Source organism: Nicotiana tomentosiformis, chromosome 4, assembly GCF_000390325.3.
Source record: "Nicotiana tomentosiformis chromosome 4, ASM39032v3, whole genome shotgun sequence".
Taxonomy (NCBI): domain Eukaryota; kingdom Viridiplantae; phylum Streptophyta; class Magnoliopsida; order Solanales; family Solanaceae; genus Nicotiana; species Nicotiana tomentosiformis.
In genome coordinates this window covers 487,045-514,561 of record NC_090815.1, presented here as the reverse complement: position 1 = coordinate 514,561, position 27,517 = coordinate 487,045, and the positions used below count along the sequence as shown (strand labels likewise).

Below are 27,517 nucleotides of genomic sequence, written 5' to 3'. Positions count from 1 at the left end.
TATGATCAGAATCGGTTTGAGGTGTGTAGATGGATCTAAATGTGAATGTGGGCTCTATATCAGGTCGGATGTGCTCATCTCAGCATAGCGTTATTTTCGAAAGGGTCTTCGGGACTTGGATGTTATTTCTGTCATCAGCTATTCCGTGTAATCTATATTATACCAGGTGGGTTGTGTGGTGGTTTAATTATTCGCACTCGTATTGAGGCCCCATATGGTTTGTGGTATTATGTGAGCAGGATGGCTCTCGAGATGCAGATCATATATCGCACCTTAGTTGTTCTTGAGTTTTGTAGCGTGTGACGCTACCCATCTCCCCAGGATTTGTATTATGCACTTGGCGTGCTTATGGTTGATATTCGGGCATTTCGTGAGTATAAGCGTTACGGCTCGATGTGTGTTTTCTTTAGATTATTATGTGTGGATCGGGTGGCACGCCGCCACAAGTATATGGTTGGATCGGGTGGCACGCCGCCACAGATATGTTGTTTGGATCAGGTGGCACGCCGCCACGGGTATCATGGTTGGATCGGGTTGCACGCCCAACGGTATCATGTGTGGATCGAGTTGCACGCCGCAACAGTGTGATATTGAGTACAGTTTCCCATATCTATCATTGTGTGTTTTTTTTCTCGTTTCTTGAGGAAGGTTCATAACATCTTTTTGGTTGTTTAAATTAGTTACGTGGGTTGAGTAGATCTTTCCAGAGTTTGTTTCCTTATGTATCACCTTCGAGTTTGTAGCTTGTTGGCACATTGTGGCATCATATGAGACTTTTGGCAGTGTCTGAGGTGGCTTACTGCCTAAGCAGCTTATACTGGGTGAGACGATATTATTGGACCTGGGATCAGTGTGATCAAATTTATATGAAGCATATTAAAGAGTAAATATTGTTATTCAGTCCATAATGAAGTAATGGTTATTGTCGAGAGGAGAGACTCCATAAATTATGATTCAACAAGTGGTTATGAGTTCTACATATCTTCTCTGTCATGGCAGTATTGCAAGAGTTGGAACAGGACTTATATGAGTCATGAGGTATGTTGTGAGCATTGAATTCGTGGGTTTTCGGTTGTTGTTATCAGGGGATGTTATTATGGTCATGTGAATTATGCGGTGCATGGTGTGGATTCCGCGAAAGTATGCGAACATGTATTGGTGCATCGTGTAGTGATTAATACGGAGCTTGTATGTTGGAAACAGACCTGGTAGAGGAATTTCAGATGTTGGAATTTGTCTCTAAGGCTTATTTGCCTAAATAAAAGGGAGGATTTTCAGGTTTGCTCAAGATAATGTGCTCAGCTAGGTTGTGGTAGCACGGGTAGGTGCACGAGGTATTAAATAGTGATTTCAGACAACTCCAGAGCAGTTGTTATCACGTTCACGGACGAACGTATGTTTAAGTGGGAGAGAATGTAACGACCCGACCGGTCGTTTTGAGCTCTAGCACGTCGTTCGGCGGTTTTAGACCTTGAGTAGTTTCACTTCAGGTATTATGATTTGCACGTATGGTCAGAATTGAATTTCGGGAAGTTCGGAGTTAGTTTGGGAAGAAAATTCTAATTTCGGAAGTTTTAAGTTGGAAGAATTGATTAAGGTTTGATTTTTGAGTAAACGATCTCAGAATCAGGATTTGAAGGTTTCAACAGTTTCGTATGATGATTTTGGACTTGGGTGTATAACCGGATCGGGTTTTTGGATGACCGGGGAACGTTTCGGCGCCTATTGTGGAAGTTGGCATTTTGGAAGAATTTTCTAAATTTGGGTTGAAGTGCATTTCAATGTTATTGATGCGTGTTTGGGATTTCAAGTCTGGGAATAGCTCCGTATGGTGATTCTGGTATTAGGAGCGCGTCCGGATGTGGATTTGGAGATCTGTAGGTCATTTTGAGGTCATTTGGCGAAAGTTGAAATTTGAAGGTTTTTGGGAAGTTTGACCGGGAGTAGACTTTTTGATATCGGGGTTGGATTCTGATTTCGGAAGTTGGAGTAGGTCCATAATGTCAATTTTGACTTGTGTGCAAAATTTGAGGTCAATCGGACATGATTTGATAGGTTTCGGCATCGATTGTAGAAGTTTAAAATTTCAAAGTTCATTAAGTTTGAATTGAAGGGTGATTCGTAGTTTCGATGTTCTTTGGCGCGATTTGAGGCCTCGACTAAGTTCGTAATGTGTTTTGGGACGTGTTGGTATATTTGGTTAAAGTTCGGAGGGCCTCAGGATGGTTTCGGGTGGTCAAAGGATAAATTTTTGGACTAAAGGAATGATGAGGCAGCTAGTATCTGGTGTAACCGCACCTGCGAGATTTTGGCCGCAGGTGCGGAACCGCAGAAGCGGCCATGAGGGGCGCAGGTGCGATTTTAGTTGGGCAGTGCTGAGACTGCATATACGATTATCTCGCCGCAGAAGCGGGACCGCACCTGCGGAAGGGAAGGCACAGAAGAGGAAGCAGCGGCTGGGGGCATCTCCGCAGAAGCGGAATAATTGCCGCACCTGCGGAACCGCAGAAGCGGTCAAGTGACCGCAGGTGCGAGAATTCGAGCTGGGAAGTGAGGTTTCCTTTAAAACAGGATTTGGCCCATTTTTCACTTGGTTGGGCAATTTTAAAGAGTTTCAAGTGGAGGTTTTCATCATCTATGTCAAGGTAAGTTATTCATATCCATTGCAAGTTAAATACATGGTTTGTATAAGGATTTAAGCATGAAAATTAGTAGAAATTGTGAGGGTTTTGGTAGAAAATCTAGAAATTATATTTTTGTACTTTGACCACGAATTTGGGCATGAAATTGAGAATAAATTATATATTTGAGCTTGTTATGCTATGGGTAGTGTTTATCTTCGAAAATATTCGGAATCCGGGCACGTGGGCCCAAGGGTGATTTTTATCGACTTTTCGAGCGGAGTTGGAAATTATTGTAAATTGAATTATAATGAGTATTAGATTATATATTTATGGATTTGCACATTTATTAAATAGTTTTGGAGCGATGGGCATCGGTTTGAGGTGTTAGAGAGGCTTTGGAGCTGGTTATGAAATTTTGGAGCGAGGTAAGTCTCCTGTCTAACTTTGTGAGGGGAAAATTACCCCTAGGTGATATGTTTGATGTGTGCTACTTGTTGTAGGGACTACGTATACGCGAGTTGACTAGAGCCCGTACGTAGCTACATTCATGTTATTGTCCGGCTAGACTTAGGTTCACATCATGCTATAGCTGTACTATTTGAGTAGTCTCTCGCTTATTAATTCTCCTGCTTTACATTCGATTTGAGACTAGACTTGCTATTATAGAGACTTCACGGGTTCACGATTAGCCATCAGATAATATTCCTCCTCTTACGGCATGACTCCGGTATATATATATATATATATATATATATATATATATATATATATATATATATGTTTCATCGAAAGGTTTTCATTAAATAAAATTACAACTCACACGTTTATTCGTAAGTGGGGTAAAGGACCCATCAAAGCTTCTTATTCTAATGGGATCGGGCCGTTCGCCTCGACAGGATTATGTATTTCATTTCTTATGGGATCGGGCCGTTCGCCTCAGCAGAAATTTGTATTTCACTTCTTATGGGATCGGGTCGTTTGCCTCAACAGGATTTATGTACCACACTCTCATGGGAGCGGGTCGTTCGCCTCGGCAGGTTAATTGATCTATCATATGGTTCAGGCCGTTCGACCCTTGGCTGTGCACAATTTTATTATTATGTTGGATCGGGCCGTACGCCTCGGCATTTCCTAATCACATTCCTATGAAATCGTGCGTAAAACTTGGCAAGAAGCCAGTGTATTTATAAATTCCGGATTTGAATTATGGTAGCCACTTGATGAGTTTCACTATACCTATATATATGCTCTGGTTAAGGAGAAAATTTCTAATGAAAAGCTTGAGTTCCTCGTAAAGAGAGGGGATTTGTACCACGTGATCTATATTTGTCTATTTCACTTACTTACTCTGCCTTATATTTGCTACCTCATTATTGTACCTTATGTTGTTGGACTACTAGTGAGTGTCGATGTCGACCCCTCGTCACTACTTCTCTGGGGTTAGGCTAGATACTTACTAGGTACACGTTGCTTACGTACTCATACTACACTTGCTGCACATTTTTGTGCAGGTACATATATGTCTAGAGGCCATGTGAGAGCAGAGGTGTGTATACATGCGGGGACCTAGGTGAGTTGCATTCCATTTGTCGACTCGCAGCCAGCAGAGTCTCCTTCAGAGTATTTACATTTTTCCTGTCCAATTTGTATTCTGGACAACTGTTGTATTTTATTTTATATTCCTAGTTAATCCCCATGCACTTGTGACACCTGATTTTAGGATGATTATGGATTGTTCTGTATTAAATTTGTTAAAAGTATTATTATTTACTCTGTAATCCTCATTCTTTACTATTTAAATTGAAGAAAAATATGATTTCAAAAATAATAAAATGAGAACCCAATTAAGTAATTATTGTTGGCTTGCCTGACAGTGGTGTCCGGCGCCATCACGACCATTATGGATTTTGGGTCGTGACATAAAGGATTTTTGTAACTTATTTCTCATAAAATGTTTTTACAAATATAAAAAGTTAAAATATTTTTTTTTAGTAAATCAGGCATACTTTTAAAAAAATTCAATTAAATGAGAACTGATTATATAAATACAAAAAAATTATGGGAATTGGTTGAAAGAATAAATTGCAATTATGATTTTAACATGAATTTCATAATTTTACTCTTTCTAGGATAGTATTAACGTAGTCCTTTGATTAGAAACCATCAACTGTGAGTAATTTCGTTACAATGATTGTTCCACATGGTTACATGCTTGGACAGTGAAAGAAAGCTCTCTTCAAGATGAAAAGTAGATTAATCAGATGCAGTAGTTGTATTCTTCTTTTGCATGATTTGTTCTTTTTTAATCTATAGGAAACAATTCATATATTATTTTATACTGATTGAAGAAACAGAACAGTTACTACACTTTTTGCGAGAAAAAAAATAAAAGAAGACGTCTTTTGTCAATTAGAGCGCGTCCAAACCTGCGTCCATGATTAGTATTTATCATTTTTGGAACATGTAATTTTTGTTAATTTTTATTTTATAATACAAGTACAACTTTTGAATATTATTTATGTTATTTTTAAAAAGTTATTCTTATCAACACGAGGTACACGCGCAACGCGCGTACTTTAGATTAAAAGAGAAAAAAGTTTAGAAAGAAGTAAAAAAGAAACAAGGTTAATAATTTAAAGTGTGAATTACTAGGTATTTAAAATGTTTATTTGAGCAATAAAGGGAGGAGAGAAGTTATATAGTTCAAAGATGTGGGCAGGTATTTGATTTTTAAAGCAAAGTTAGAAGGTAAACGGGGGAAACGTTGCAATCTTCCAGTTGTGATGGTAAATTACGATTCTTAAGTGGCATTTACTGATTGCGATTTATAAGTTGTATTAGTCTATGAGACACTCGCAATTACTATCTGTTTTTAAGAACAAGATGTGATTATGTTCATGACTCCCGGTGGAAAATAGTTACATCTTGTTAAATAATAAAGAGACGTAAAACAAATTGGTGCTTACGTAATTTATTTTGCTATGACACATCAGATTTGCATTGCTTACAACTAGCTTCTTCGGCCTTCCACCAAAAATAAGAAAAAAACATTCTATTTAGCTAAAAGCTAACTGACTGCAGGTTCACATGCCTTCCAGACCAACAATTACAATTCAAGAGCACATGAATAGGTAATATATACTAAGCTCTTCCACTGGCCCGGAAAAAAGTCCTCTACAAAAAGCAAAATATATCGTTCGTCTAACAGTTGAATCTTTATATCTCTACAAGTTTCCTGTGCAAAATGTTGGATGAGGATGTTGATTAACGGTCAACATCTGCACTACGCATTTTATAATGCTTCGCCAATCGAGTAGCAGTTCCACTTTTAGTGACATCTTCTATGAGTTCAAACTTACTATAGATTATATTCAGTGACTCTGACTGCTCTTTCGCCAGTTCTTCTTCCTCCTCCAATTGACGCTACATGAGACAACGGACCCTTGAGACAACAATGTATAATACAGTACTTGGATTATAGCCACAAATCCAAATTATGTGAACGATTGAAGAAGAACTAAAATTGGAAATTTACCTTCAGCAGAAAGTTGACCTCTTTTGCATGCTTCCTAACAATAAGCTTCATCTTCATGGCCACTTCAAAATCAGGATCACTGGTTTTCAACCAACGACACACTATCTTCCTACCAGGTTTCCTTGGACGGTCATCAAACATCTCTGCTACAGCAGAACATGCCCTAACAGGCCTTGGCATGCCCGAGATCATGAATGGGGAATTGCGTATCTCAGAGATTATTGTTTTTGCCTCTTTTGCACTCTGCATCTCTACTAAAGCAGCGCACGCCATGCCTTTCATCTCAAGGTAGCTTCTTATAAACTCAACTTGAATGACATTCCCGAATTGATCAAGTGCAGCTTTAAGCACAGACTCCTTGGCTAAAGGCGAAAGGTTGTCAATATATATGGTACGTTTCACTTTATCCTCAAAGGAAGCACACTCTTCCATTAAAGCTTCCATGAGAAGTAGAAATTGAATTTCCCAAAAAAATACAAGCAATTCGCCAGCACCTTCATAAAAACAAGTAAAACATACTTTAAACATTATTTTGAAGGTCCCATAATGATAATGTTACCGAAAATCATCCAATTGCAAGTGAAGCAAATTAACATCAACAACAACAACTATGCCTCAGTGCCAAACAATGAAACAAGTTGGAGTCGGCTATATGATGAATCTTCACTGCCACGTTACTCCATTTAAATCATCCCATGCCAATATTATGCAAATACAAACAAAAAGTAAAAAGTAACCATCTTAATGTAAAAATCTATCAGCTGAGAACTTAAACTTCAAATCTATCAGCTGAAGAGTTAACCAGATTATCATGCCTCAGACTACCACATCCGTCTCAACTCTCAAACAGCTATAATACTCATCACTCCAACAAACAATTTGCCAATCCACGGGAAAACCACACCATAATGAACACATGAATGTCACTATTTGTTACTAAAACAAAAAGTTTCCAACATAAAAGCTTGACTAGTTAAAATCAAAACTCTAACGGGCAGCTCAAGTCTAGGAGTGTGATGTAGATAGTGGTTAATTCCACAACTCGAACTCGTAACCTATAGGTCACATGGAGACAATTTTAGTGTTGCTCCAAGGTTCCCCTTCTATTATTAGAACTCTGCAAACACAATATTACGGCACCACCTTTCCATTCATTCCTGATAGTAATCTTACTAATGCTCCATATTTTCAGGATAACTAGGACTATGTGGCTCTGCTACTAGCCTATAGAGAAAGCCTCCCTAAATGGAGCTTCAATCAGCAAAAGAATGAAGATTTCCCCATCAATGTTTGCTTCAACTAATGCCATTACAACCTTAATAAGCACAGAAGAATAAGAATCAAATTATCTCCATGATGCGACCATTAAAAATGGTAAAACATTTTGGTTTTTCTTCCTTTGAAATAAGCTGCTCTTTAATGGAACGTATCTAGATCATAAGGCTAATATTATTCGTATTTTTCCGGTCCCCAATCTCCGTGATCCAACCCAACCTACTTGACAAATGTGCTAAGTGTTGGGAATAAACCCCCTACAGAAATAATATTCACAGTAATAAAAGCGGAATAATAACGTAGCACCGAGATATGATTATTAACAAGAATAAAAGAGTGACTACGACACCAAAATTATTACGTGGAAAACCCTTTTGAATAAGAAAAAAAAATCACGTCCCCGAGACGAGCAACTGATATCACTATAGCAAGGAATTTTACACTTTGTAGGTCCGAGTAAAATACTCCAAAGACCACTACAACACTCAAAAGAAATAATCTTCTTTTGATATTCCCACCTCACTACAATATCACTCACTCTCTATTTTTTTTCACAGACCATTTTCTTATACCCTGTCTGTGAAACCTCACTCTTTCTTTCTAACTCTCAGATATATTTTTCCTCTGAGATGGGTGTGTAAAATGAGAAGGTGAAGGCTTCTATTTTAGGAAGAAGTGTCGTAACCAAAACCAATTTTGGTCAAAAAACGTGTTTCGGTGCCAACTACTAATTTTGGCATCTTGCAGATTTTTCTTCTTCATTATGGGGATGGACCCCACAATCTTTTTCTTCTTTCTTCATTACGGGGATCCACCCCACAATCTTCTACTTTGTTTCATTATGGGACTGGACCCCACAAATCTCCCCCTCCAGACCCATTCACCTAAATGAGGTAACACCGGACTTCTAGCTTGAGTGCATGCCGACAAGTTCTTTGCATAGCTCGAACTTGTCTCTTGGTACCACCTTAGTCAGCATATCCGAAGGATTCTCGCTTGTATGGATCTTCTTGACCTGTATAGATCCATCCTCTATTCTTTCTCGAATCCAATGATATCTCACGTCGATATGCTTCGTCCTTGCGTGATACATGGTATTTTTGCTCAGGTCTATTGCACTTTGACTGTCACAATAGACGACATACTCGTTTTGATGCAATCCAAGCTCTCGAAGGAACCGTTTCAGCCAAACCATCTCCTTGCCAGCTTCAGTAGCGACAATATACTCTGCTTCAGTTGTAGAGAGTGCGACACACTTCTGCAACTTCGACTGCCATAATATAGCTCCCCTTGAAAATGTAAACAGGTATCCTGTAGTAGATTTACGATTATCCAGATCACCTGCCATATCAGCATCTGTGTAGCCCTTCAAGATTGGATCAGATCCTCCAAAACACAAGCAATCTCCTGTGGTACCTCTCAAGTACCTCAATATCCACTTGACTGCTTCCCAATGTTTTTTTCCTAGATTTTCAAGAAATCTGCTGACAACACCAACTGCATGAGCAATATCAAGTTTGGTGCATACCATTGCATACATAAAGCTTTCGACTGTTGAAGAATAAGGAAAGCTAGCCATGTTCCCTTTCTCCTCTACTGTTGTAGGACACATCTTCTTGCTTAACTTTAGATGACTAGCAAGAGATGTGCTGACTGGTTTAGCATTCTTCATGTTGAAGCGTTCCAGTACACGTTCAATGTACTTCTCCTTAGACAGCCACAACTTTCTGCTTGTTCGCTCTCGAACTATCTTCATACCGAGAATTTGTTGTGCTGGGCCCAACTCTTTCATATCAAATGACTTGGACAAATCCCCCTTCAACTTTGTGATAAGCTCCTTGTTTTTTTCCTAAAATTAACATGTCATCCACATACAATAATAATATAATAAAGTTATTCTCGAAAAATCTTTTGAAGTATACACATGGATCAGAATATGTCTTTGTGTAAGTTTGACTTTTCATGAATGAGTCAAACTTCTTGTACCACTGCCTTGGTGCCTGCTTCAACCCATAAAGACTCTTATTCAGTTTGCACACCATGTGTTTCCTTTCAGCTACTTCAAATCCTTCTGGCTGCTCCATATAAATCTCATCTTCCAAATCTCCATGAAGAAATGCAATTTTCACGTCCAACTGCTCTACTTCAAGATCTAGGCTAGCTGTTAAGCTCAAATTGTTCGAATAGAAGTCATTTTGACAACATGTGAGAAAATTTCGTCAAAATCAATATCTTTCTTCTGTTCGAAGCCTTTAACCACCAATCGAGCTTTGTATCTGACCAGCTTTCCATTTCCATCTTTCTTGAGTTTAAAGACCCATTTGCATTTGAGTGGTCTTTTACCCTTTGGAAGTTCAATCAGCTTGTACGTGCCATTTTTCTGTAGAGATTATCTTTTCTTGCATGGCTTTCATCCACTGGTTTTTTCTAGATGGGACAGCACCTCCTTAAGACTTTTTGGCTCCCCATCATCACTGATGAGGACATACTCTGTGGCAGGGTACCTGCATAACTCTACCCTTGGCCTTTTTGATCTCCTCAGAGGTTGAGGTTGTTCTTCTCCCCGAGTGGGGTGCTCCACTTGCTCGACATCATCATCAAGTTGCTCCCCCTGTTCAATAACCTCACCAAGTTGCTCCCTCTGCTCGGCAACCTCGTCTGTCGTACTTTCTGCACTTGTGGGATAGTTAGAAGAAGGAATGGTAACAAGGTTAGGGATTATACCATTCTTTGTCTTCTATGATTGATCATCTACAGCTCCAACTTCACTTTCTCGGAAGATTACATCTCTGCTTCTAATGACCTTTTTTGTAAGATCCCACAATCTGTACCCGAACTCTTCATCTCCATATCCGATGAATATGCATGGAACATATTTATCATCCAGCTTTGTTCTCTGCTCATTTGGTACATGTGCAAAAGCCCTGTAGCCGAACACCTTCAGATGCGAGTAGGACACCTCCTTGTTGGTCCATACTCTCTCTGGGATGTCAAAGGCCAACGGAACTGATGGACTCCTATTGATCAGGTAACAGGCTGTCTGAACTGCTTCACCCCAGAATGACTTAGGTAGTTTAGCCATTCTGAGCATGCTTCTCACCTTCTCCACAATGGTGCGGTTCATCCTTTCGGTTACGCCATTGTGTTGTAGGGTTCCAGGAATTGTCTTTTCATGTCCGATCCCATGGATCGAACAGTACTCTTCAAATTCACTTGAAGTGTACTCACCTCCATTGTCACTTCGGAGACGCTTTAGCTTTTGGCCTGTCTCACCATAGCATGAAACATCTGGAAAACTTAAAACACCTGATCTTTGGTTTTCAAAATATAAACCCATAATTTTCGTAAAGCATCATCAATAAAAGTAACAAAATATTTGTTACCGCCCATTGATTCAATTTCCATTGGACCACAAACATCAGAATATACCAAATCAAGTATATTCAATTTTCTTTCAGACGATGTCTGAAATGAGACTCTATGTTACTTACCAAATAAACAGTAGTCACAAGGTTTTACTGTTGTACCTTTGGCATAAGAAATGAGTGATTTCCTGGAAAGAATCGGCAATCCCTTCTCGCTCATATGACCCATCTTTTGTGCCACAAATCTGCAGAAATCTCATCTTGTGCCGTGTTCAATTCACCTTGGCATATTTCTGCATTTGTCCTGTACAACGTGCCACGAGCAACTCCCTTTGCAATCACCAATGATCCCTTGGTGACTCTCCACTTTTGATTTGCAAAATAATTCTCGTATCCATCTCGGTCTAAAGCAATTCCCGAGATCAAGTTCATCCGCAAATCAGGTACATGTCGCACGTCCTTTAGAACCAATGTGCATCCGACATTTGTCTTGATACAAATGTCACCAATCCCCGCAATCTTTGAGTAATTTGTGTTACCCATTCTTACAAGGCCGAAATCACCTGCCACATATCTGCAAAAAAGATCTCTTACCGGTGTGGCATGGTAAGATGTTGTATCAACCACCCATTCCGATTCTGGACTTGATAAGTGCATGCATTCCTCTTCCTCGTTTATAAAGAGGACAACATTATCATTGTTTTGCACCATGGCGGTTGTGTTGTTGTCATTCTTCTGGCCACTGCTTTCACCTTTACCCTCCCTTAGATTTGGGCAATCTCTTTTGAAGTGACCTGGTTGATCACAATTGTAGCAATTTCTGGCACTTGATTTGGATCGGTTCTTAGACTTCCCACGAGCTCCGGATCTACCATAGTTGCTCGAACTCCTTTGATAACTCCTGCCTCTACCTTCTGTGATGAGAGCATGTCCTTGATTTTCAGGCTTCTTTCTCATCTTTTCATTGAGTAGAAGAGCCGATGTGACATCTTTCAACTCAATGGTAGTCTTACCGTGCAGGATGGTTGTTGCCAAATAATCGTACGAAGATGACAATGAGTTCAACAGCAAGATGGCTTTATTTCTTCTTCGATTTTCACTCAGAGATTGGCGAGCTGTGTGATTAGTCCGTTAAACACATTTAAATGTGACAAAAAATCCGTACCTTCACCCATGTGTAGGGTGTATAGCTGCTTCTTCAGGTACAATTTATTTGTCAGCGTTTTGGACATGTATAAGCTTTCCAACCTTGTCCAAATGCCACATGCGGTGTCTTCATCAATGATGTTATTTACCACATCATCTGATAAGTGCAGCCTGATTGCACTAGCAGCCCTTTCATCCAAGTCAAATCAATTCTCAGCTTTCATGGTATCAGGCTTTTTGGCATCACCATCTAGTACCTTGTGTAATCCTTGTTGGATGAGCAGATCCCTCATCCTTCTTTGTCATGTTAAGAAACCGCTATCTCCGTTAAATTTTGCTACCTCATACTTTACTCCGGACATTTTTATTTTTTACCGAGTATAGTACTACCGACAGTGAATAGTATTTCTATGAACGAGGAGAACATGTGCTCTGATACCACTTGTTGGGAATAAACCCCCTACAGAAATAATATTCACAGTAATAAAAGCGGAATAATAACGTAGCATCGAGATACGATAATTAACAAGAATAAAAGAGTGACTACGACACCAAGATTTTTACATGGAAAACCCTTTTGAATAAGGGAAAAAAACCGCGGCCCCGAGACGAGCAACTGATATCACTATAGCAAGGAATTTTACACTTTGTAGGTCCGAGTAAAATACTCCAAAGACCACTACAACACTCAAAAGAAATAACCCTCTTTTGATATTCTCACCTCACTACAATATTGCTCACTCTCTATTTATTTATTTTTGACCATTTTCTTATAACCTGTCTGTGAAATATCACTCTTTCTTTCTAACTCTCAGATATATTTTTCTCTGAGATGGGTGTGTAAAATGAGAAGCTGAAGGCTTCTATTTATAGGAAGAAATGTCGTAACCAAAACTAATTTTGGTCAAAAAACGTGTTTCGGTGTCAACTACTAATTTTGGCATCTTGCAGATTTTTCTTCTTCATTATGGGGATGGACCCCACAATCTTTTTCTTTTTTCTTCATTACGGGGATCCACCCTACAATCTCCTTTTTTCTTTGTTTTATTATGAGACTGGACCCCACACTAAACATCATAAAATCTTCAAAATTAGTACTCTCGTCATTCCAACTTGTGTGATACTCTTTCCTTTTTAGTCCATCCCAAAAAGAATGATACATTTTTATATTTAGAAATGATTTATAGTCACACAAATATCTATAACTTGATTTAGATAACAAGTTTCAAAAGTCTTTGTCTATCTAAAACTCCATGCCCAGTCAACATCACATAAATTGGGACAGATGTAGTAATAAAATGCACACAATTGTATTGAATTCAAACAGATAGTCAAGTACACACCTTGAAAGAGAAACTCAAAAATCCAGAAACTTTAACATTACCAAAAAAACGCACATATGCATATTGTAAAGCAGGACAAACTCTTCCTTTTTTAAGTTTCAAGGAAAACATCATTATGGTTAACAATTATCCTAACAAGAAAACCCACAACAAACATAATATTGAATTGTAATCATAAAAGCAACTGTTTGAATCAATAAAAAGAAAAATGTAAACCTATATGAGTAGTGAATCAGAGAAAAAACATGATTAAAAATTATTGAGAAAAGAGAATGGAAAAGGGTTTTGGTTTCGCCATTTTACCAGTTGGAACTTGGAAAGAAGGAAATTGGAGCAGCCCCAATGAGTCTCCACAGAGTCTTCAGTTTTTTTCAAACTGCTAATGAAGAAGATTGCGCCTATTTATTTTGAAATTAAGAGCGTTTTATTTTCTTTTCGGGAAAAAATTGGTACGTTTTATTAAGGGCTCTCTTTTGCATGTCATATTGTTTTTCCTTTTAAATTGCTGACTAGTCACGATTAAAAAAATTTAAAAATATTATAAATATAGTTTGCGATTACAAACTATAGGGGAATATTTTTTTGGGACTAATGCGGCATTGTTTGAGCTTTAGATCGGGTTAATGATTTTATAACAAATTAGCTCAATCTGATAAATGATACTGAAACTAATTCAATTCCGTCATCCCCTTTATAGAGGGTAAAATAAGCATCGGACTATCAAAAATTTAAAAAATCTAGTTGAGTGACATTTCTTTTACAAACAAAAATAATATGACTTTATTAGGTAATTTCAAATAATTGAGTGACTATTTGTGTAATGAACTCTCATTAGGAAATTTGCGCCTATTTATTTGAAATTAAGGGCATTTTATTTTTTCTTTTTGGGAAAAAATGGTAAGATTAGCAACTAAGGGTGTGGCAGTGGTCATTAGTTAGGATATGCATAAACTATTCCATGCACATGAAAAAGGGTGTATTGGCCGAAACAAAGCTTGATATGAACAAATCCAAATTGTGCTTTAATGTCGGAAGATCTCAGTCCAAATCTCCAGAGTAACAGTCTACTTGTTAGTTAGAAACTTCTTGTGCAGTAACACATGTCAAATGTAGAGTGAAGAAAGAGAGAAATATTCTGAGTATTCTTCTTTAGCCATCACTTAGGAATAGGGCCTGTTATCTTTAGTTTGTTCCACTTATGTAGGCACTGGTAAAATGGACAAAATTTCTGCCTCCTATATATAGGTAAACAAAGTACATTAAACCTCACTCATAACATTGCTCAGTGTACTAAAAATGGCATCATCTCTGTCTCCCAAATCTGCCTTCACTACTCTACCTGCTTACCTTAACAACCAAGTATTTACCTGCCACTTCCTCTATACACAAAATCTTGTCTTGTTTCTGGAATAAAAAATAATTGTTAGGGTAGAAAGAGTATACAAAATCTTGAATTGGGTTGTATATTAAGTTAATTTAAGCTTGAGAAACCAAAAAAAAAAAGAACTTTTTTTATGCTGGTATTAGCTTAAAGAAAATCTCTATGTGCAAAGAAAATTCTCTTTCTTTTTGTTTCTTATTCTTATTGTTTTGTCTCCGTGTGGCCTATAACTCACGAGTTCGAGCCGTAGAATCAGTCACTGATGCTTGCATCAGGTAGGCTACCTACATCACAGCCTTTGGAGTGCGGTACTTCACCCTGCGTGAACGTCGAATGCTTTGTGCACCGGGTTGTCCTTTTTTTATTCTAATTGTTTTGAATACTGGACTACTCCACTTGGTAATTTCTTTGGCAGCCTATCAAGAAAATGTTGCATCTGATAGAAGGTTGTGCTAATGTACAGGTAAAATGTCCAGTGACTTGTGTTTGCAAAGCAAACTTGAATGAGAATGGAACTCAAACATTAAGGGTGAAAAAATTCCAATTGAATTGCTCAAGAGACAGAGAGATGGATGTCTCTACAGCAGCTTTGGTCGATTGTGTTGCTGACTTAACGGACGGTATGTACCAAATTTATTTGTAGCCAAAGAATAAAAATGTTTTTAGTTCTTTATTCTCAGGCCGTGGAAATAGCCTATTGCAAAAATGCAGGGTAAGGCTAACAATAGACCCTTGTGGTCCGGCCCTTCCCTGGACCCCGCGCATAGCGGGAGCTTAGTGCACCGGGCTGCCCTTTTTATTCTCAGGACTTATAGTACATATTAACTGATGGCAGATATGGATGCTACGGAATTACCTGATATTGAAATTGGGGAGCCTAGTGTTTCAACAATGCTTATGAACTTCAGCAATGAGTTTGATCCTTATGATGCTATGAGTACTCCACTGTATCAAACGTCTACTTTTAAGCAAGTAAGTTTGAGTGAGCTCTTGGGCAATGAAATCTACTTCATTATATGACTTTGAGGCTGCATTTTCACTCAACAAGCAATTCATTTTTGTATAAATAAATGATATTTTAATAACTTTTCCTCATTTGCATGAGTCATGAAAAACTATACATCCTTATGCAGCCTTCAGCCACGGAATTTGGACCTTATGATTATACACGGAGCGGAAATCCAACACGGGATGTACTGGAAAAGTATGTTACAACTACTAATAGGAACTTATGTGCTAACATTTTCTGTGTTTTACCATTATCTCCTTTCAACTTTTCAGGCTCCTTGCCAAGCTTGAGAAAGCAGATAGAGCATTTTGCTTTACTAGTGGAATGACTGCTTTAGCAGCTGTAGCTCGCCTTCTTGGAACTGGTACTTGCAAAATTCTTCATACAAAATTAGAAAGGCTGAACAATATACATATCTGGTTTATTCTGAGACAAAATTGTGGATACCGCTTTTGCTTGTAAGTTAATTGTGCTCATGAGAGATGCTTTATGCCTTTTTTTTTAGACCTTAATTGTGTTTGCATGTTCTTTTCTCTCCCTCCAACCCCCCTCGCCCCATGAAAAAGCAAGAGATACCTTCTTTTTGCTAGTTATTTCTTTATTAATATTTGTTACTGACTTCATTTTCAACAGACATGTTATTGCAAGTTGGTTTAGTATCTCCACAAGCTACGGATTCCTAGCTATAGAACGTCTTTAACTCTACCAATGCTAATTTCTTAGGTGAAGAGATTGTGGCTGGTGATGATATGTATGGTGGTTCTGACCGCCTGTTGTCACAAGTAATTCCAAAAACTGGAGTTATAGTGAAGTTAGTATCTCTTTTTTCTGAATGAACTTAGTTCTCTATTTGGTTTTTAGTGTTTTAACCTTTACTTTGTTAACAGACGGGTGGATACAACTAACTTAGACGTGGTTGCCTCTGCAATTGGACCAAATACAAAGCTTGTATGGCTGGAGAGTCCAACCAACCCTCGTCAACAAATTTGTGATATTCGTGTGAGTAACCGGTTTTGGCATATGTAGACTATGCAAATATTGTTTCCCTCTTTACTTGATTGCTGATATGTTGAAGTCTATTAAATATCAATTCATAATTTATACTCACTGAATCTTCTTGATGCCGTCAATGAGACTAAGTACTTCATCAAAAGAATTTCAATAGATAATTACTCACTTTTCTTATATGCATTTTGTCATACTGACTTTTTCCAGAAAATAGCTGAGATGGCTCATGCACATGGGGCTCTTGTACTGGTAGATAACAGTATCATGTCCCCTGTACTGTCCCATCCTTTGGAGCTCGGAGCAGGTATCTACAAATACTTCTTATTAAGGTAACATGAACTTTCTCGTGGTAACATTCGCAAGATGCTGATTACCTTAAATGGTTTGTTATTTCTCAGATTTTGTGATGCATTCAGCTACTAAGTTTATATCTGGACATAGTGATCTGATGGGAGGTGTACTCGCTGTTAAAGGAGAAAGGTATTTTCTTCTTTCATATGATCATATTGGTTTCATGGCTTGATTTACGATTATCATATTTTCTCATGTCATCCTTGGTTTCCTTGAGTTGCTTTAATGGTCAAACCTATCAGATTAAGGAGATCAAACGTAAAATACTTGAAAAGCAACCTTCTTATTAGGTCATCTGGCTTAGTATATTCAATATTACCTGAAGTCTCAATTACTAAGTCTTTATTGCATACTCGGTCTCTTGGGAAGTTATTAACATACCTCCATAGAACACTAGGAATATCTATAAAATAGTAGTTTGGAGTGCAAAAGTCATGTTTTACTTCGAATTAAATGCTAATTTTATTTTTAAAAATATATGATTTTTTCAAAGGTGACAAATGATGTTACCTTCTTGTTAGGTCATTTCTCCTAAAAGATTTAATCACCTGACGATTCTCAGAAATTTTAATCCCAGCACATATAAGCAATTGAATTCACATTTTTTCGACATATCTTGTTCAGATATTGTAGTATCGAATTAATTTATTGCCTATGATAAGTTCCCCTTATGCAGCTCTCTCAGCAAACTGAGTGTGAGAAAATTGTGTATAGCTCCTGGTCCATAACATATTTTTTCTGTAGGCAGTCCTGTCTCTTTTAACCGAATGTGAAGGTTAACATTAGCTCATTGACTTGATCGGATGTTCAATTTACACATAGTTATATATATAATTTATAAACAAAAGCAAATGATGTCAATGCATTGTGTCTCACTGACTATTTTGTGTATATTTTATGTTGTGCTAATAATCTTTCATTTAAACCAGCTTGGCAAAGAATGTGTACTTCCTTCAAAATTCAGAAGGTGCAGGCTTAGCCCCATTTGATTGCTGGCTTTGTTTAAGAGGGATCAAAACAATGGCGCTGCGTGTATTAAAGCAGCAGGTATTAAATTTGCTTGCTTTTTAGCTTTCTGTGCCGTGATTACTTGCTATACCACTTTTGTCACAGACATATACCTTCCCACGCCAAATATATTATTCCTGTTCCAAGAGAGGGCGAGAAACTTTTGGGACTATTGACATACACCTACTCATAAACCCTCATATGCACTCCATTAGATGTGGAAATATGATAATTGAAGGCGATAAAAGAGGACAATGTATGAAATTCCAGTAAGAAATTCAACAAAGGGAAATTTTGTCCTTTATAAATTGTATGACTTCCTTTTACAGTTTACTAGTTGATGGAGCTCTATTCCCCCTGTAGTAATTTTTAAAGGTTCATGTATTAGATGTCCTTTTTGGAATATTTCCGCTTCCTATTTGAGAATTCTCTTGCTATCTTTTTCTTTTTGCTTGAATTCAGAGTTCTATTTTCCTCTTATTTATACTTTTTACTGGTGATTGGCTGATTGCTTGCCTGACAATCATAGCATTCAGAAAACATTCTGTCGAAGTTACATTATATATGGGCGCTGTGTGTTTCCACAATATGGCAGGAAAATGCACAAAAGATTGCTGAATTTCTATCATCTCATCCTCGAGTAAAGAAGGTTAACTACGCTGGTCTTCCCGACCATCCTGGTAGATCTTTGCACTATTCTCAGGTATTTTGATCATTATTTATTCCTAACTTTTACTTTTCTAAGTTTAGCAGCAATATTCTTTATGTTTTCAGTTGGCATTTGACTTTTTCATGCTGGTGGTACAGACCAAGGGTGCAGGATCTGTGCTGAGTTTTTTTACAGGGTCATTGGCACTCTCTAAGCATGTAGTTGAGGCTACTAAATACTTCAGCATTACTGTCAGTTTTGGTGAGTTTCATTTTGTGCTCTATCCTCTCTTTCCAATATTAAAGTTCAAATTTTACCTATAGAAAATGCATAAAAATCGCATCTCAACTTTTACATCTGCACTTTTGTCTTCTTTAACAAAGGCAACATTTGCTTTGTCACTGTAAAGCTCAGGGAAGGAAAATGGATAGATAATCTTAATTCATTATGAACCTCTATAATAGAATAGATCGAGAAGTAAGAAATACCGACGCTGCATGTGATATTAAATGCAGAAATTTATTAGCACTTCCATTTTAGCTCTGGAAGTGAATTCCTTTGGAATAGTGTGTCGAATCAGTTCCCTCTTAGGCTAGTTTACTTGAGGAAAAATAGCTGAGATTCAGACATTAATTTTTTTATAGAGTTATCGCTCAGTCCATTATACCCCCTTAAAATAAGCAGAGAATAAAAAGGATATAAGGAAATTTGTAAATTACTCTACCATCGAAAAGCAAAAAAAGTATCCTTTTGTTGGCTGTAACGAAAAACCTGCAGTCCACAGGATGAAGTTACAGACTGAAGTGAATGATTTCCTAGTGAGCTATCTTTGTTCTTGCTAGAAGGGTGGGTGTTTAAATCTGCAAAGTATGCCTCATTTACATGCCATCCGTTCTATTAGTACATTTTACTTTGACTCAATCCTCATTTCTGGCCCCCCCAAATTTGCAGGAAGTGTGAAGTCACTCATATGTCTGCCTTGCTTCATGTCGCATGTGGCTATACCTGCTGAAGTACGCGAGTCTAGAGGTCTTACTAAGGATCTAGTTCGAATTTCTGTTGGGATTGAAGATGTTAACGATTTGATAGCCGATCTAGACAATGCACTTAGAACTGGGCCAGCATAACTTGAGAAGCACTAGAGTTTATCTCATGCCAATCTTGATGCCCTTCGAAATAAATGCCTGTTGCATCACGCGATCACTAGCTGGCACTCTGTATTCTCAACGTGTGCTCTCTCATTTAGTTGTCAGTTTGATTTTAGTTCATAAAATCAAAAGAGTTGGCTTAACTAAAGGTGATGAAAGGCCTGATGTTAAATGTCATCTTGTTGTTTCTGCACTTGTTGGTTCTGGAAAGAATGAAATAAGCAAATGAAGCTGCGCAAGTTCAACAGTCGAATATTTCTACTCTTTTATCTGACTCTATAATAATCCAGAGCATTTAATGACAAGAAAACAGCTGTCAACTGTCACACATAACAAACTAAACCAATTAAACAACAAATAGGCATATATCTGAATCTAAACCAACAGCAAAAATTGATTATAGCAAGGCTTAAAAAGTCATCTAAACAATGAAAATGTGGTGGCTGAATTCTCTTTCCTTCCCCATGGCACTATGAAAAGTTGAAACCCATTCCACTTCCTAAGCAGCATACATTCAATTTAGCGTCACCTATACATCTAAAACCAGACGCATGAGACCTCCATTTTGATTTTTGTAGATGAGCCTTTTTTTGTTTTCCTTTCTTCTTTAGCATCTATTGCAGGGAAGCTATTGTTTGTAGATACTTCCATGTCTTTTAAGAGTAACCATAAAACTTTAACTACTCCATCTTTTATCTTGAAAATATTATGTGCAACTAAAGTGTGCCTCTTCTCTCAACTTATTTTTATTTCATTCTCAATATTAAAACTTAGAAACCTTACTGATCAAAAAGAATAAAAGTTAGCAACTTCTTGGTGGTTTTGTTGAAGACAAAAAATTTTTAACAAAAGGTGCCAAGTCATATTCTGGGCAAGGCAGAGAATAAAATCATAAATACACGAGACTACTACTTAAAAGTCAACCTTTTTGCAACAACTAAAGAAAGAGTTGAATGACAAATTTCCCTTCGTGAAATGATTCCATAGCCATTGACACCAATACCTGCGTGCTTTGAGAACACATCAGCAATCATCCAAGTTCAAGCCTTCGATTGGATAAATCACAATAAAATTAAAAGGAAATCCAAGAAAAACAAACGTTCAATTATTCTGAGTACACATTGCATCAGATCTTCACAATCACAGCCCTATTTACAACTTATACATCATAATATGCTATGTTTCTAATTTCTATGACTCACCTCATTTTGCACAACTTCTTAGATTACATTATTTCCTACTCCCCATACCCCATGCATGATCAACCATATCGATTGAGTTATAACCTTGATTGAAACCAACCAATGCCTTCAAAAAGGGGTCGAAGCATTTCCACTTTCGCAATCGTACTTACGGAACATTTGTACTGGAATAATTGGAACTGCAATGATAGAAATCATTCAAACTAAATAAAATGTGATAGTCATAGGAGTTAACCCAACAAATACTATACAAAGAATAAAAATTGCTCAGCTTAGGACATTAAGCTGGAGTATAGGTGCAACCTATATTTCTAAACATGATAGTTTACATATTTAGGATAAAGTTGCAAGATGGTACCATCTGAATGAAAGTTCAGTCAATCGCTAGCAAAATCATCGTAACTCAAGCCTTCTGATATAGCATCCAATCTCTTGATGTCTGCAGAAAATTAAGTAGATATTATTATTGGTAGCTGCCCATAACTCTTCATAAATCACCTCTTTAATTTGTGCCGCTTCATGTGAGCACTTTATGACCTAAAACAAGCATCCAACCTATAAGTCCAATATAGGAGCTTTCTTCTAACAAGCTCTTATTAGGTACGTCAAGAAACGAAGTCGTTCTATTTAATATCGATATGCAGGAAAGAAGATCGAAAGAGCTATTGAGTCGTGCGACTTTCTTTTCCAAAGTAGCTATAGAAAGAGAATACCAGAATTGAGATGCCACACAACCTTGATTTTCTTCACTACCATGAGGATCCAGGAAATTGCAAGTATCTGTTGCTAGGAAGGCCGATCCAGAGTAGCTCTCCAATATATCTGTAAGGAGCAGAAATGAGAGAGAGAGAGAGAGAGAGAGAGAGAGATAAAGCTCTGCACAGAAGTGATTAACTAGGAAGAGAGGGCAAGCACAAACCAGAACTATTGGAAAAATCTGCTGTTAAATCTGACAAACTGAAGTTTCGAGGAATATGCCCCAAGAACCCAAACGAAGTTGAATCAGCGTCCAATACAGACTCATTCAGCACTTGAGAGTTTGATTCTCCGCTGCTGAAAGATGAACCAGATGCATCCCCAGTTTCTGGATGAGCTTCCACGATATTGCTCTCTGTACCATAGAGGAACGGCAAATTGCCTGAATAAACCGCTTCTGATTTGATCATCCCCCCATTCTGTCCTTGCATCATTCCCACATTTGAGCTCTGAGCCAATAGCATGTTTGTTGATGCATCAATTCCTCTTCCATTAGCAGAGACATCAACAGAAGCTTGCATACATGGCTGAAGTGAGGACGCACCATTAGTGTATACGTGAGGTAAATTGGCATTAACGTTCTGGTTTATGTTCTCAGGCTTCACATTAGTTCCAGCATGTTCTGTCGCTTGACACGTTGAGTTCTGAGGCACTACCAATATTTAACAACCATAATGTCACTTACCTTATGTAACAATTAATAAGAAGATGATGAAAGCTAGATTGAAACATCAAGATGGGCACCCAAGTGTATAAGCATGTACAATATTGTGTTGGCAGTGTCGCACCAGCAGTCGAAAAAATTGCGTATAGGAACTATACAATTTTATGCCTCTTACTTCACCCTGAATCAAAACAAACTCAAAAAGCAGATGCCAATTCCATAGAAATATAAGCCTAGAGACCAAGGTAAACATTCAAAAAAGAAAAGAGAAAGCATAGTTCATCCAATATATTCTAATCAGTTTTGATGATGGGATGCTCTTTGTAGAGAAACTTGGTTTCATGTAAGATAAATACAATTGTCCGGGGATTCGACATCATATAACTACAAAATTTATCTTCACTAAAATGATGGGTCAAATCATTCCCATGAGTATCCATCTTAAAACTTTACTAACAAAGATATTCTCAGACAATTTTAAGGGCAAAAACTAAGTAAAAATATGAGCAAGAAGAATGGTTGAAGAATGTGTTGGGCGCAGGAGTGAAGCCATTATGAATGTCACAATACAATGAAAGAGATTCAAACACAACAATAATCTCCAGGAAGGTCAATAGAAGAATCTCCGCTAGTTATATCTTACTTGGCCGAATCTGCGAACCATCAGAAATGGCACTGGAACCAGCCTGATATATCTGCATTGTTTCAAGCTGTCTGTGAAGCAAGCCATTGAATCTCTGTATTTGGTCCTTCACTATCAACCTCAAATAATATGCCTGGAAAAATTCCTGGTTTTCTTCTTCAAGCTTTTGCCACACTGGAAAAAGTTCAAGATCACATTCATCTCTTTCATGTAGATACACATGGAGCACATAGATAAAAACCTTATTTACAGATCTTTTTTTTTTTTTTTTTTTTCAAGAATGACGTTGTTTACAGATCTTAACTAATGAAAAACTCGGCAAAATCCTTAAATTGTCTAAATTTCAGTAAATTCATTTTCGGCACTCTGAACTTAAAATTTATTTTCCAGATATTACTAATTTTTCCGAAGGGGAACCTTGGCGTAACTGGTAAAGTAGCTGCCATGTGACCAGGAGGTCACGGGTTCGAGCCGTGGAAACAGCCTCTTGTAGAAAATGCAAAGTAAGGCTGCGTACAATAGACCCTTATGGTCCGGCCCTTCCCCGGACCCCGCGCATAGCGGGAGCTTAGTGCACCGGGCTGCCCTTTATATTACTAATTTATCCATGAAATAGAGGTACGAGAAGTTCACTCGAAATACTCAAAACTGGATTTTCAATTTCAAATTTTATATTTCAAGTTGAAGTTGAAATAATGAACAAAATTGTAAAACAAAAATCAATTTGAAAATAATATTTCATTATTTGCAAATTGAAGTAATGTCCTGACACCTACTAAGTATTTTCTCTTCTAGAAACTGAAAATACCAATAAATAGTCTACTCTCCAAAAGCTTCATATTAGCAAACGAAGAAACCAGATGAAAAGAGAAAGGAATTACCAAGTTCAGTGAAACCAGGCTCAATCTTTGCCTGATGTAAGAGGGTAGTGGTAACTTCCTTCTGGTTCATGTAAAGCTGCAGGCATCTTTCTATGAGATTTTGCACCTGACAAGGGAGAAACAAAGCTTAAAGAGAGGCAAGAGCTTGTACCACGCAAACAATTTAAGAAACCCAAGGGTTAAATTATCACCAGTTAAACACAAAAAAAAAACAGCTAAAAAGCAACAATATCTGTAGGTCAACAACTGTGAAGCATTAAATGTCGAGCTGGAGAAACCTACAAGAGATTTGGATGTAATCAACCTAGCATGTAAAGCTCTACATCTCCACTCAGAAGCCCATCACCCTTTAAAAGTTGGAAATATATGATCCCCCACTGGATAGGTCCTCCTTTTTTTTCTCTCTCTCTCTCTCTTTTTTTTTTTTTTTTTTTTGTTTGTTTCTTTTAGGGGGGGGGTTGTGATTGCAGTACAATTCTCTATGTAAGTTTCCCTAAGAATTTAGACAACGTAACTTAGCAGTGAATAGACGTAGTAGTTTATCTCTTCAAACTGGATGCGAAAGTTAAAAGATCCATTTGTCAGTGAATTGTGTTTACTAATACTTGCCTTTCTTTTCCAAATTGCTAGAAAATCTTTCTTATGTCATGCAATAATGATTGATAGAAAGTGCCTTGCCAGCTGTGACCACCAATACTACGCAGACATTACGAAGCTAAGGTTTATTAATCTGGTAAAAAAGAAGAGCAGCATCCTCCATCTCAAATTATTCAGAATCATCCGTGGAAGTCACTGATACAAAAGGGCCCAAAATTATAATAGTAATGCTGAATTCACCAAGTATTTGGATGTCAAAATATAATCCTTCATATCACCTCATTGAATGTATGTGCTCAGTAACAACTAGAAAGTGGTCATCCAGTGCTCTTACATGCGGATGATTCAGGTTAAGACGGAAATCCATAATTGACCTAGACAGTACCATTCTAAATGATTTCTACCAGCAATGCTCTGGTTATTGCCCATGACAACAAGCGTGACCAACTCAATCTAGATGGACAAACATGACACCTCGTCGGCATTCAGACTAAAGCCAATTAGGTTGACAAGTTCAAGCACCAGCCTCAGTTGTTCACTATGGACTCTGCTTATATAACAAGCCTTGTTCACTTGGATTCTCTCTAATTATTTTTTTGATTGGCCTTGGACTCTCCCTAATTGAAAAAGACAATTATGTGGATATGAGCGGTAAGGCACAACCTGTTGAAGGATTAAGATATCTTAATCGGATGTAACATAAAGGAATTTTAAGTATGAAGTTTTATGTATTGAACTACAAAATTCCACAAGGGTCAATCAGATACCTGCTTCACATATTAACAAACAAATGTGTATGCTCCATTTTGTCCAGTTGATTCAAGCCCTATTAAATGATTTAGACGTCCAATCTTTAGAGATAATGTTATGAAAGTGGCTCAAGACTCACCAGTTGAATATCTTGACGCGAGACTTTTTTAACCTCCCCACTAGACATTTTACAATCTTCCAATGTGCAATGCACTTAATAGAACCTCTATGCAATCCGTGTTGACAAGACTTGGCAAAGGAGAGTTTGATCAGCCTACACATAACAATACATAAATTAAAATCTTTGTCCTGAGACAATTTGCCAAAGCACCCTAAAAGGAGAATTTTAATTAAAGGAATAAATATTCTTGCAAATGTGAAAGACATGTAATGCTATAGCATTAGTCAACTGCATCAAAATACAGGTTATGAAAGTTGAAGCATTTGAATAAGTACAACCAGTCTGACGTTTGTCGATTATGTTCCTTCTATCCTTTTTTATCGACTCGCTCCCTATTTAGTTCATTATAAATATATGACCTGTTAACTAAAAAGGCAAAAATTTTCTTTCTACCAATTTAATAAAGTAATACAAAGAACTGTTCACCAGAACCTAGTGCAACAGGAGATATTAAAAAAAAATTACAATTTTCACCATATAGTGTTCTTCAGCCTACACATGCTCAAAAAGCAAAAGAAAAACATGTCATTCACGTTCAATGTGCTAAGGACAAGACCCCACGTGAAAGCTTCGACCTTTAATGCGAACTTCAGCTTTCCCTATGAATGATGCTGGAGGCAAAAGCATGTAGTTTGAACAAGAAAATCAGGAGAAAAGAGACTTGCATGAAAAGTATTGAGCACTACCCATTCCCCACTCCATAGCCTAAGACAGAACAAAAAGGAAAACACCTAAACCATCTCGGTCCATCATTCAGATAGACAAAATGGGAATCTAACAGTACTATTTAGACTAGGTAGAAGCTGTCTTCTTGTAAATAAAATTAAAAATGTCCTTAAAGGTAGGACTACCGAAATATCAGTTTTCCAAATTATGACATGTCAAGTTTTCCTTGGATTGGTATGCCCTTCAAAAACTATACAGAAATCAACATCAAGTTGCTTTTACATCATACAACCCTAGCAACCAAGAGCAACACAACTGGAACAGAAAATAGCTCACAACTATAGGAAGACAATGGGAGATTGCGCAAAAATAGCCTTCCACTCGCCATTTGCTACATAAAGTGAACCTCCTACCTCCTATATAAGTATTCAAAACCCGCAGCTGATAACAAGCTATGATATTTATCTTTGGAACACAAGGGTATGGAACGTGATTCAAAGTTCTAGTTTTTACTTCATTCTTAATTATTTAGTCTTAGATTTTTGTTTTTGCAAAAATTACAAATTAACCACAGAGGAACGGGGAAAAAGGACAAAAAACCTAGTAATTTATAGCCTACCAAGTTATAAATCTATAGCACAGAGATAACTCAAAATTCATGCAGATAACATAAAGAGTTGGATCAGCATCACATCACATAAAACAGATTCACATAACAAAGACTGAATCTTTAATGTTTAAAGGGTCAATCACCTCGGGATTGCATTAAATAATTAAATCAAAATTTGTTAAACATAAAAAGAGCCATTTTCTTAAATGAAGATAGAAAAAGAACGAACTCTAGGGCAAAATTACCTTCCTCGTAATCAGTTGGCCGGAAAATCAACTCGCTGACGGAGCCAAATAGAACTCCAGATTCGTTTTCCTCCTTTTGCAAAGTTTGTTCCGACACCAGATTCTTGAAAAAATACAAATATGGCCCACTATATTTGATATAGGTTTAAATTAGTCCCTTAAATATGTTCTTGAGCAATTTTAAACCTTTAAATTAGCCAAAGGTGAAAACTTTAGTTTGTGTCGATTATTTAACTTACTTTGATTGTTAGATTTAACCAGTGTTTTAAAAGGTATTTCTGGGACTCGCCCCTGGGCGGGGCACTTGCAAAATGCCCCGGAGCTCATGCATGGGGCTTAGTTCTGTGAGGCTTACGCCCCAAGCGCCCAACTGTGCACCCTAAACACGCCTAACGCCCAACGCTCGGGGCTCACCTAACAGTTCTAACGCAAATCACGTGTCGAATTTCCTAATTAATATCGTTGACCTTCAAAATTCTT

At 37.5% G+C, this 27,517-nt stretch overlaps 3 protein-coding genes across 6 annotated transcripts; 1 reads left to right on the top strand and 2 right to left on the bottom strand.

Annotated features, from left to right (window-relative positions):
- Nucleotides 1–5,624: 5,624 nt before the first annotated feature.
- LOC104117372 (ASI1-immunoprecipitated protein 1-like) lies at nt 5,625–13,743 on the bottom strand. Of its 2 annotated transcripts, none has more exons than XM_033661597.2 (3): nt 13,592–13,743; nt 6,160–6,653; nt 5,625–6,066 (listed from the first exon to the last, which is right to left on the bottom strand). In XM_033661597.2, exons 2-3 carry the CDS (start codon nt 6,601–6,603, stop codon nt 5,983–5,985), a joined length of 528 nt encoding a protein of 175 aa, XP_033517488.1. In that variant the 5' UTR covers nt 6,604–6,653; nt 13,592–13,743; the 3' UTR covers nt 5,625–5,982. The 2 variants fall into 2 exon arrangements, with proteins under 2 accessions (XP_033517488.1, XP_009626712.1); XM_009628417.3 differs by having other exon boundaries at nt 5,625–6,047; nt 13,592–13,741.
- Nucleotides 13,744–14,530: 787 nt separating this feature from the next.
- Nucleotides 14,531–20,095, top strand: LOC104117373 (cystathionine beta-lyase, chloroplastic-like). Its single transcript, XM_009628419.3, has 13 exons — nt 14,531–14,647; nt 15,133–15,289; nt 15,505–15,641; nt 15,803–15,873; nt 15,951–16,042; nt 16,402–16,489; nt 16,566–16,677; nt 16,894–16,990; nt 17,085–17,166; nt 17,967–18,084; nt 18,641–18,748; nt 18,853–18,955; nt 19,646–20,095. Exons 1-13 carry the CDS (start codon nt 14,585–14,587, stop codon nt 19,819–19,821), a joined length of 1,404 nt encoding a protein of 467 aa, XP_009626714.1. The 5' UTR covers nt 14,531–14,584; the 3' UTR covers nt 19,822–20,095.
- A 799-nt stretch (nt 20,096–20,894) lies between these two features.
- On the bottom strand, nt 20,895–27,179 carry LOC104117374 (uncharacterized). 3 transcript variants are annotated; one of them, XR_001973465.3, is made up of 8 exons: nt 27,038–27,179; nt 25,475–25,609; nt 23,989–24,094; nt 23,108–23,281; nt 21,964–22,452; nt 21,758–21,866; nt 21,403–21,483; nt 20,895–21,223 (listed from the first exon to the last, which is right to left on the bottom strand). XR_001973465.3 is itself a non-coding variant. In XM_009628420.4 (8 exons), the coding sequence occupies exons 2-7, from the start codon at nt 25,520–25,522 to the stop codon at nt 21,422–21,424; spliced, it is 966 nt and encodes a 321-aa protein (XP_009626715.1). In that variant the 5' UTR covers nt 25,523–25,609; nt 27,038–27,179; the 3' UTR covers nt 20,895–21,223; nt 21,403–21,421. The 3 variants fall into 3 exon arrangements, 2 of the variants coding, with proteins under 2 accessions (XP_009626715.1, XP_033517489.1); XM_009628420.4 differs by having other exon boundaries at nt 21,780–21,866; XM_033661598.2 differs by lacking the exons at nt 25,475–25,609; nt 27,038–27,179 and adding an exon at nt 24,598–25,238 and having other exon boundaries at nt 21,780–21,866.
- Between the last annotated feature and the right edge of the window lie 338 nt (nt 27,180–27,517).